Consider the following 10,909-nt stretch of genomic DNA (forward strand, 5'->3'; position numbering starts at 1 on the left):
CCCCTCCCCCCCCGGCACTCTCTCGTACGAGAGATGGCTAATCATCTTCTTTCCCAACACGGAAATCAATGTATAAGACGTGTTCGGGAGAAGTGGTCGGATCGCTTACATGGCCGGGCCGCTTAACGTAATCGGTAAGCGAAGGGGCATTTTTTCCCGAACGCGTACACAATCTTGAATCCTGTTGGTTTAGCACGGTCCCAGAACACGAAGCAGGGATTGGTGCAAGGCTAGTCCAACAAGCCTATGGGTGAGTTCGATCAATATAGTAACATGATTCCTAATTGATAACTGATCACTCGAACTATCTCATGGGGAACGCAGGCCATATTTATGCCTGCGTAGGAACCTACGTTGGGGATTGAGTAAGGACTCAATCCGGCAATTGAGACATGTACAAACAACGAGTGAAGTATGGATATGAGCTCACAAAGGATTTTTGTGAGCTATCCCGAAATCATGAAACACGTATAACAGAAACTCACCGCAGCTTCTTGCAGTGGTGCCAAATTCCGACAGGATGTTGTGCGCGTACAAACAAATCCAAATCTCAATTTCTAGCCCACATACAAATTATATAACAAAAATTAATTACTAGTACAATTAGGACACGTAGTTATTTTATGTCCTTCAATGCCACAGCCACTGCAGCGAAATTGACGCCGTACAGGTGGATGAGAGGCTGGAAGCTCAGGCTCGGCCGGAACAGTAGTAACAGCTTAAGATGCCTCAATCTGATCTTGTATAAGCACCTGAGCCTCCTCCGTACTAATTCCTTGCTCATTAGATACTTGCTTCTTAGATTTTTGACGTTTCTGTTTCTCTTTTTCATGTGCAGTCTGTAAATCATTATTTTATATTTTGAGCTTTATATGCCATCGTACGAGCCTTTGGAAATGCAGTGAGAAAGTCGAATTTGTCAATATGATTGAACCCAAGCCTCATCCGCTGCTCAACAAGCTGTCCATAATGTCGCTTTAAAACAGCAAAACAGCCCACCCACATCAAGAGGCTGTAAGAGATGTGAAAAATGAGGAGGAATACACACTGGAATAATATTATTCTCGGTGCATATACGGTTAAATTCAGCTGTTAGATGACTTCCATGACCATCACGAACCAACATCCGATATTTCCCCAATGTACGGCCATCGGTAAGAGGAATAAAATGGAGTTTAAGCCATTCTAATCCAATCTTATCTGTTGTCCATCGATTATCACTGATATTGATTATCTAGTTAGCTGGAAGATCCTCAAACCAGCCTAACCGCATATATTTCTTTGCCTTAAAGATAATATATGAAGGTAAAGTCCATCCTGTTGAGTTAACTGCCTCAATTGCAGTTACCCATTCTCAATCACCAGGTTTTAATAGCTTTAGCTGAGTATATCAATCACTTCCAGTAATAACCTTAGCAGTTGCACAAAGTCCCATAGCAAAGCCAGTCTCATCAAAATTATAGATATCCTCTGGCAGGATTCCATATTCCAATATAACCTCTCGTACGCGATGAAAATATTCTTGGATTATATTCGAATCTTCGCATTTAGCACGTTCATAGTTGTATTTCCGCGAGAATTTTAATTCAATCTCTGGACGACGTTTGACAAGGTTATATACCCATTTTTCTCCAACCTGTTGATTTCCATATTGAGAAAGACAATTGGCCATCTCTCATACAAGAGAGTGCCGAGGAGGTAATCCATGTTTATCCAGGTAGAGTATCCATTTGACAAGTGATTCCTCCTCAAATTGAGTCAATTTATGACTGTTGGCGCGTATTTGAGATCTTTGTTGAGTACCGCTTAATCTCCTCTGTAGAGTGGTCCGGGGTATCTTATAAATCCTTGCAGCTTGAGCCACGCGCAAGATTCGTTCGTTTTTTAAATCGGAAATGGCTAATAAGATTCGGCCCTCTTGCTCAGCTAAGTCCTTTTTGTTTTTATTGAGAATTGGTGGCATATTGACGTGTTAAATAATAGAGAATTAAGATTGTGTACGCGTTCGGGAAAAAATGCCCCTTCGCTTACCGATTACGTCACCGATTACGTTACTATAACGATCCACAAGCGAGTTGGCCACTTTTCCCGAAAACGCGCTCTATATTGATTCTACACAATTCAACACGTCAATATGCCACCAATTCGCAATAAAAATTCAAAAAAATTCAGTTGAACAAGAGGGACGAATCTTGTTAGTTATTTCCGATTTAAAAAATGAAAAAAAATACACTCTATACGAAAAGCAGCAGAGATCTATAATGTCTCACGGTCAACACTTCAAAACAGACTACATGGCATGGCATATCGAGCTGAAACACGCGCCAATGGCCATAAATTAACTCAATCTGAGGAGGAATTGCTTGTTAGATGGATCTTAGATCTAGATAAACGTGGATTACCTCCTCGACACTCTCTTGTACGAGAGATGGCTGATTATCTTCTTTCACAACGCGGAAACCAATATGTTGGAGAAAACTGGGTATACAATCTTGTCAAACGCCGCCCAGAGATTGAATCAAAATTCTCACGGAAATATAACTATGAACGCGCCAAATGTGAAGATCCAAAGATAATCCAAGAATATTTTGATCGCGTACGAGAGGTTATATTAGAGTATGGAATCTTGCCAGAAGATATCTACAATTTTGATGAGACTGGCTTCGCTATGGGACTCTGTGCGACTGCAAGGGTTATCACTGGAAGTGATCGATATAATCGTCCAAATCTATTACAGCCTGGTGACCGAGAATGGGTAACTGCAATTGAGGCAGTTAATTCAATTGGATGGGCATTGCCTTCGTACATTATTTTCAAGGCAAAGAAATACACTCGACTAGGCTGGTTTGAGGATCTTCCAGACGACTGGAAAATCAATATCAGCGATAATGGATGGACGACAGATAAGATTGGATTAGAATGGCTTAAAACTCATTTTATCCCTCTTATTGATGGCCGTACATTGGGGAAATATCGGATGTTGATTCTTGATGGCCATGGAAGCCATTTAACAGCTGAATTTGACCGTACATGCACTGAGAATAATATTATTCCAGTTTTTATGCCTCCTCATTCCTCACATCTTTTACAGCCTCTTGATGTTGGCTGTTTTGCTGTTTTAAAGCGACATTATGGACAGCTTGTTGAGCAGCAAATGAGGCTTGGATTCAATCATATTGATAAACTTGACTTTCTTACTGCATTCCTAAAGGCTCGTACGATGGCATACAAAGCTCAAACTGTTCAGAATAGCTTTATAGTAACTGGATTAGTAACATTCAATCCAGATCGAGTTTATCAACAGCTTACTATTCGATTGAAGACTCCAACACCCCCTCCAAGTCGATCAAGTGATACACAATCATCCTGCTTGCAAACCCCTCAAAACGCACGTCAATTTAAGCGCCAAATGACTACAACGAAGAAGAGAATAAGCCGGCATACAAGAAGTTCATCTGAGGCTATTGGTGAAGTGTTTACACGGGCATCAAAGGCTTATGAGATGAGTATTAATAAGCTTACAATTGCACAGAAGGAACTCCATGATCTACGGGCTGCACATGAGAAGGAGAAGCAAAAACGCCAAAAATCTAAAAAGCAAATATCCCATGATCATGGAATTACCAGAGAGGAAGCTCATGTACTTGTACAAGGTCAGATTGAGGCATCTCAAGCTGTTACTACTGCTCCGGCAGAGCCTGAGCTCCCAGTCTCTCATCCACCTGTACGACGTCAATTTCGCTGCAGTGGTTGCGGTATTGAAGGACATAAAATAACCGGATGTCCTAATCGTACTAGGAGTTAATTCTTTTGTATATAATTTGTATGTGGTTAGAAATTGAGATTTGAAATCAATATAGAGCGCGTTTTCGGGAAAAATGGCCAACTCGCTTGTGGATTACGTTACCTGAAGTAGTATAACGTAATCGGACACCGAGCGGATCGCCTCACCCGAATTCCAACTATTTCTCTACACCAAAATTCAAGCAATCAAGAGGGCAGGGTATTACTTGCTATATCCGACTTAAAAAATCAAAGAATTCAATCTATTCGTCGAGCTGCACAGATCTATGATATCCCATATACAACTCTTCACCGTCGACTTGCCGGTATTGAATATCGAGAAGAAAAACGCGCTAATAGTCATAAAATGACTCAATATGAGGAGGAATCTTCATGGCACGGTCCACTCGAAAGACAAGAATTGATAGACTGGTCAAGAAACAAAAACCAATACTCTCCGGAAGAAAATGTTTCGGAAGGCAAGTTTTTTCACTAGGCAAGAGCATTGTAAGAAATTTGACGATCTTGCTGCTTGAGCAAATAATATGCATTGTGTATTATGCGAATATACACAGAATCTCTCGATAATAATTGGCCAGACAAAGCCAAGTAAAACCGGCACGGGTAATTGTACCTACAACTCGTTCAAATAGTCGTTTAAACACTTGTTTGAACACTGCTGAGAATCTGTGTAATGTATGTATTCTGTGTGTCTAATTAGGAATGAAATCTGTGGCATAGGCTGCCACACATAATATAGTGAAGATAGTTTATTTAGTAAGGGGTTTCTTGGTAAATCCTTATATCGAGGAAAGGTCGACACCCAATGAGAGCCGTAAAGTAATCCTGTCAACTCCTTTGAACACTCGTTTAAACGCCAACCGATTTCTCATCCAGCTTCAATCTAAGATTATCACACTCTTTTCAAATCGAAGATTCCTCATCGGCTGCGTTACTCGTCTCCGTCTCTCTTGAGTTCGGAAAAAGAAAATCGATTTCTTCAAGTGTCAGATTTGCCGTTTCGGGGTAGAAGAAGTAAACGATCTTTTTTCCCCAAAAATTAATACAAAGATTCATTCTCGGGATTTTTCAATCAAAGTGTCGACTTACAGGCACAAATGCAAAGTTGATGGCCATGAATATAAGATAAGCTTTCCACGCGAGCCTGTCAATCAGTGTTGGAGCGATCATGACAACAAAAAAATTCCATGTCCAATTTCCTGCGATGCTGATCGCTTGTCTAATAGAGATAATCAGCCGGGAATAGTTTGTTTACTAATGTCTGTACGGATGCGCCCTTTAATGTAGCAAGACGCTGCGACACTTACCCTTTAGCTCTGACCTGCAATGGCAGGATTTCTGGTGTATATACCCAGGGAACGCAGTTGACGGAAGCGCCAAAAATCAGCATGTAGAGAAATAAGAAGGCAATCGATGCTGAAGCTGTCGTTTTCTCGACCGATGTGCCTGATCGAGTGTCAGTATGTATGGGACAAACTATGCGTGAAAACAAAGCAACCTTTGAAGGACAGAAGGATTGAGATCATCATCATGCAGATGCATAGCCCGGAACATCCCCAGATCATTAATTTTCTACGGCCAACTCGATCAGAGTAGAAAGTAGGATATAAGGAACCTATTACTCAATCGTATAAAGCTCGTTAGATCTACCCATATGATTGAAGCATGGATTGTATGAAGAGGTAGTTACCAATGGCCAACATTACTTCTATTGCTCCTCCAAGTAGTAGGCTAAGATTACGGCTAACACCAACATTGAATTGAAGCACAGAAGGCATATAGTACTGTTTATGAACATCCATTATCAGCACAACACGCAGTATTACATACTAATTGGTTGGGGCACGGCTTACAACAACGAAATTGATGCCTCCCATTTGATTCATGAATTGCATTCCATAAGCCAAAAGAACGCGCTTTCTCGTTTGAGCTCCCCTGAGTACGTCTGTCCACTTGGATTCACCGCTCATGTTTTCGAGGCTCATGGCTTCCATGATTCCACGTGATTCACTCAGTATTTTTTCATTATTTGGCTGAAGGTTGTATACATCGCAAAGGACCTGAATGGCTTCCTCATTGCGACCCTTACGGTATAGGAAACGAGGGCTTTCCGGTAGTCTAAAACCACATGATATGCACATTAACAACGTAATTGAAAGCCCTTTCGAGTGTCGCTGGTGTGACTTACCCAAACAACGAGCCGATGATTATCACGGTAAAAATCATCTGACAAGCAAGCGGTAATCTCCAGCTGATCGATCCCTGAACGAAGCTCATTCCATAATCGAACCAATAAGAGACGACCACACCAAGAGCCACAAAGAGAAGTTCGCTGCAGACAAGCTTCCCTCGATGAGTTGCCTCACATAATTCGGACTGATATACAGGAACTGTTGTGGTTTCAAGACCAGTTCCCATGCCTGTTATGAATCGGGCCACTAGCAATTGAGTACGGGAAAAAGAAGAGCATTGCAATGTAGCACCAATCTAGTAATATCTCAATCAGCACATTCCTAGCTCACAAAATTGAGATTATTGAGGTTCTCAGGCATACGATTATCCAAACCATGGCGATCCATATGCATCTCCTGGGCCCTAATTTGTCGTTTATGAAGAAAGATATAATAGAACCAGCAAAACATCCAAGGTCAAATATGGATACAATTATCCCAAGAATTGCAGCACTTGGGTGATTGACTACGTTGAGGAAGTCCTCATTGCCGACGATGCCAGAGAGGACGCCTTGGTCATACCCTGCAACAGAATAGCAATTGCATCTTAGTCAATGCATCCTTACAAAATAGTCTGATTGGACAAGGATACACAACAAAAAGGCAATCTTTGGGTATTTTTTGCGTAACCATACCTAGAAGAATGAAAGATAATTGGCAGGTTACCGTTATAGCGAGCTGGAGCCCTACACCCTTTCCATACATGTTTACCCGAGGCATGGTGATTTTGAGAGAAATTTCAAAACGTTCTGTTTTCTAATATTGCTATTAGTTGGTGTCTTCGCCTTTTCTAATGTGGCATGAAATTCTATTTGTAGGAAAAATTTTCGGTGCAACATTCACTGTAGCTTAATTTGTGATGCAAGTTCTACTTCGATAGTCCGGAGTGAAATATTTCAAGTAAGCATACGCAGGTCCGTAGCTTGGCCATGCTCCCATGCAACTATTAATATACTTTTAGGGTAATTTGAAAAGTGTATCACGTGGGACAGTAGTAGAATAAGCATACAATTTATCATGGCCGGATCTGACTGTGAATGCTACCACAGAGACAGGCCTTTACATCTTCGTCTAAAGTATGCGCCGCAACATAGAGGAGCATTCTGCAACGTGATTAAATTGCTTGCATTTCTCATGAGGATTAATTGCTTGCTGTAAAATAAATCTTATCAATGTCGATTTTTCTGGCAACTTCTTTATCCCTTACAGCAGACAAGTTTCAAAAATGGCGAAGCAAAACAAAAGTTTGTGAGGGATCTTCTGTTTATTAGGATAACTGTCCGCATTTCCGCCAGTAAGCAATATATTTATCTAATAAATCAAGCGTAATGCCATTAGTCGTGCGCAATGAGCGTGATATCTGGCGGGCACGAGTAGTATCAAGTATTAGCTCTCCTGAAAGTTTTCGAAAGTCTGACTGAATGAACTGCTTAAGATGACGGAGGCTTTCCATCTCCTCAGCGTTATTCTGAGCCTCGGAGATTTTGTCCAACCAAACATCAAATGGTAAAGGTGTTCGATTCTTCAAATTTAGTTTAACAGCAAGAGCTGGGAGAAGGGACTTCCACGGTTGGCGTATCGGATTTTCGACATGATATACGATTTTAGAATCCATGGACACTTGATCTGAGAATAATATTTCCAAAAGGCTTTTTGCGGCGACATCGACAGGAATCCAAGAGTATGTCTGTATTGAAATTTGGTTAGTTTCCCTGATATTGTGAAGAACCATCATCTCTACATATTGTTAAACTTACCCCTGTAAGGTCCGGAAGTGTGCCCACTGATTGTGATGCTTTTAGAATTGCGGGAAAATGTTCATTAGGGTTCCATACACCTGTGTCGGTTGAGCCTACGACTTGCCCCAGGCGCAAAATGATAGGCTTGACACTATCTTTGTAGCATTCCACTGCGTCTGCGAGAATATTTTCACAAACCCATTTGGCTTGTGGGTAGCCGAAGCTAGCGGGAATATTGGGGTCAGAAATCGGAGCTTCTGGGACTGTCTTCTGTAAGCTGTATTGTGCGCAGACAGCAATGGATGAGACGAAAAGCAACCTTGTGTTTGTGAAAGATGATAATTTCTGGGCATTGTGGCAGTCTGCTGCAAAGTCAATTAGGTTTCGCAGCGCTTTGATTTGAGACTTGAATGACGTTAATGCTTGCTGAAAGTCCATTGGCCAAGCATTATGAATGATATGAGTCACTGTATTTTGGACTTGGTTGTATTCCGACTGGGTGAGTCCAAGATTCTCCTCGTCCATATTGTTTGCTGGCAGAAACTGGATTTTGTTCCAGGAATTCTTATCAAGCGATATCCCGCGTTTTAAATTGGCTTCTAGTTGACGAGCATGAAGTTCCTTGGCTGTAACCGTTGAAGATGTGGATGAAAGATTCACTTGTCGAGAACGAATGAGGCAGATAATTTTATCGACTTGTGGATGTCGTAATAGTTGCTGAAGAAGATATGTTCCTAGGTGGCCAGTGGAACCGGTAAGAAGTATCGTCCAGCGTGTATGTCTTTTTGACTCTACGTCAGCAAAAGGCGAGAATTGAGACCTTAGCTCATTCATCAGGTCTATTACTCGATTCTCTTCATCCATTCTGTCTGAATTGACTCCACTCAACAAAACGTCTGCTAGTGCTCGGATTGTGGGATGCTGATATATCAATCCAGGCTTCACTGCGCCATTGCCAATACCCGGAAAAGCATACTGATTCGAGACGCAATTTAGTATACGAGCAAGTCGAGTTGTTTCCAGAGAGTCCATTCCTTTGGTGTATAAATCATCGTCATCGGCCCATTCAGAGACATCTGGTATGCGGTCTTGCACGCATTCTTGAATGAGTTTTCTAAGATCGAGGTGGAGTCTAGTCCGTTCTGTTGAAAGGATACGGCGCTCTGTCGAAGTCTCAGTAGTTGCGTAGGCGTCACTGATTTCTTTTTCGAATAATTCGAAGGTCTGTTTCCGCATAATCGACCCTTTATCTGATCTCGGAAATTCTTTGTTGGAAGGTTTGATTATTATCATGCTTTTTGAAGATACACGAGCATGCCGATCTAATAAAGGGTTTGTCTGCTGTATAAAACCCCAGATAGCGTCAATAAAAGCAGATCTATCATTCTCTTCGATCGAATTCAAGGGATCCACGATAACTCCCACTTCCGAGCGGTATTGTCCAAACATAACAACTGCCTTTGCGAGACCACAAGCCAAGAGACTGTCTTCCAGACGGCTGGGAAGAACTTTTTCCCCAATAGAGAGAACAATGGTATCATCACCTCGCCCTAGAATCCTGACTTCCAGTTTTTCAGTTCCAGGACGTCGCTCTAGGAAGTCCTGTACCACAAAACATTCATTTTGCCCGAAAGGATACCCAACCAGTTGGTAGAGAGTCTGTCCACTGTTTCCGTTTTGAGAAACCTCTCGTAGCTCAAACTCCATATCATTGCGTAGACGAAGATATTTCCAGTCATAATCGTCTTCTGGACAGAATATAGGAGCGATTGGGCCGAGCTCTGTTGCTCCGTAGTGATTCAAAAGCTTGGCCCCATTTGAAACCAAAATCTCACCAGTCACCTGTTTGATCGCCCCCCCTCCTACGGCCACAAAGTCCAATCCCTTCAACGATTCCAGATAATCTTTATCGGCAACGATTTCCTCCAATATTGTGGGAACAGTCATTAGGGAACTTGCCTTGCAATATTTGATGAACTCCACCACAGATGTTGCAGAAGGAATAACACCACTAGACGGAAAACAACAAGTCAAGCCGGTGGAAAGACTGATACAAGGAGCAAGAAAACCAAAACCCTGCTTGATTGTTAGGGGCTACTCTTATGAAAATAGAATTGGATTAAACCTACATGATATAAAGGAAGTGTCGACACGTTCAGACGGTTTTCACACTGCTTCGGTTCGAGAAGATGGCATGCAGCATAGGCTAGCATATATCGATGTGAAAGGGGAATTGGTTTTGGCAAACCTGTAGTTCCAGAAGAATGTAAGATGATGGCGCCGAGCTGATCTTGAGTATGCAAGGGTCCTTTAAATGAATCAATCGCTTTGCCATCTGCTGTATCTAACAAATCTTGGTAAGGAGTGGCTATCTGAATTTCGATTTCCTCATCCGTGGGAAGACTCCGTGTCAATGAGTCCTTCGTGTTACTGGAAACGATAATAGCTCGTACAGCTGTAGACTTAAGTAGATGTCTGATAGCAATGGGACCCAGCCGGATTGACAGGAGCATTACCTATAAAACCCTCACTATGTTATGTTTGGATACAAGTTTTGAGATGGCGAGATCGAAACTAACCGGTACGTCAAGGTACAGTAAAGCTGCTAGATAAACAAAGAGCGTCACATCACTTTCCATGAAAAGAGCGACAGGCTTTTTTTGTGATTGCAATTCTGGCCCAGTGCTGATGATCTTCTCTTCGGCATCGCGGTGTGAGTTATTCAATAAGTCGGTGCATGCAATAACCGCCTTCTTCAAATCTTTAAAGGTGATTGAGGTTGAGAATGGAGGCTTTCCTGCACTGCGCATTTCTTGTATAGCGAAGAGACGTTCCGCATTGTGTTCGTAGTTGAAATCAATCAAATCAGGTAAAGTTTTCAATTGTGTTTGACTGGTGGGAAATTCCCGGGAAACTTGGAACAATGGCCGACGAAATACATGTTTTTGTATTGGGTTCTGCACGCCTGATGTTTCTGATGGCATATTGCTGTACTGTTCAGCGTTTGCAAGCACGAACCAACACACGCCAATGATAGAGGGCTATGGGATCAAGTCAAAGTTGAATATGACGGAGTTTGCACTGATGCTATGAAATCCTGAAATCAAGCAATCGACTTGTGAATACACAAATTTA

At 41.9% G+C, this 10,909-nt stretch overlaps 4 protein-coding genes across 4 annotated transcripts, besides 4 other annotated features; 1 reads left to right on the forward strand and 3 right to left on the reverse strand.

The window, feature by feature from the left end:
- Positions 1-855: 855 nt before the first annotated feature.
- Positions 856-999: a mobile genetic element.
- Positions 965-1,918: a mobile genetic element.
- TSTA_052640 (Psq domain transposase, putative) lies at positions 1,159-1,971 on the reverse strand. The gene is made up of 2 exons (XM_002486809.1): positions 1,682-1,971; positions 1,159-1,636 (listed from the first exon to the last, which is right to left on the reverse strand). The coding sequence occupies exons 1-2, from the start codon at positions 1,961-1,963 to the stop codon at positions 1,391-1,393; spliced, it is 528 nt and encodes a 175-aa protein (XP_002486854.1). The 5' UTR covers positions 1,964-1,971; the 3' UTR covers positions 1,159-1,390.
- A 166-nt stretch (positions 1,972-2,137) lies between these two features.
- On the forward strand, positions 2,138-3,805 carry TSTA_052650 (transposon, putative; the record flags this gene model as incomplete). The annotated part of the gene is made up of 2 exons (XM_002486810.1): positions 2,138-3,215; positions 3,261-3,805. Exons 1-2 carry the CDS (start codon positions 2,300-2,302, stop codon positions 3,803-3,805), a joined length of 1,461 nt encoding a protein of 486 aa, XP_002486855.1. The 5' UTR covers positions 2,138-2,299.
- Positions 2,234-3,595: a mobile genetic element.
- Positions 3,806-3,994: 189 nt separating the features above from the next.
- Positions 3,995-4,171: a mobile genetic element.
- Positions 4,172-4,707: 536 nt separating this feature from the next.
- TSTA_052660 (MFS sugar transporter, putative) lies at positions 4,708-6,755 on the reverse strand (the record flags this gene model as incomplete). The annotated part of the gene is made up of 9 exons (XM_002486811.1): positions 4,708-4,827; positions 4,894-5,023; positions 5,112-5,250; positions 5,303-5,419; positions 5,495-5,588; positions 5,658-5,922; positions 5,993-6,291; positions 6,359-6,558; positions 6,671-6,755. The coding sequence occupies 9 exons, from the start codon at positions 6,753-6,755 to the stop codon at positions 4,708-4,710; spliced, it is 1,449 nt and encodes a 482-aa protein (XP_002486856.1).
- A 547-nt stretch (positions 6,756-7,302) lies between these two features.
- TSTA_052670 (NRPS-like enzyme, putative) lies at positions 7,303-10,758 on the reverse strand (the record flags this gene model as incomplete). Its single annotated transcript, XM_002486812.1, has 4 exons — positions 7,303-7,722; positions 7,793-9,850; positions 9,904-10,290; positions 10,354-10,758. 4 exons carry the CDS (start codon positions 10,756-10,758, stop codon positions 7,303-7,305), a joined length of 3,270 nt encoding a protein of 1,089 aa, XP_002486857.1.
- Positions 10,759-10,909: the final 151 nt, after the last annotated feature.

Source organism: Talaromyces stipitatus, genomic scaffold (assembly GCF_000003125.1).
Source record: "Talaromyces stipitatus ATCC 10500 scf_1105507295487 genomic scaffold, whole genome shotgun sequence".
NCBI classification, from domain to species: Eukaryota; Fungi; Ascomycota; class Eurotiomycetes; order Eurotiales; family Trichocomaceae; genus Talaromyces; species Talaromyces stipitatus.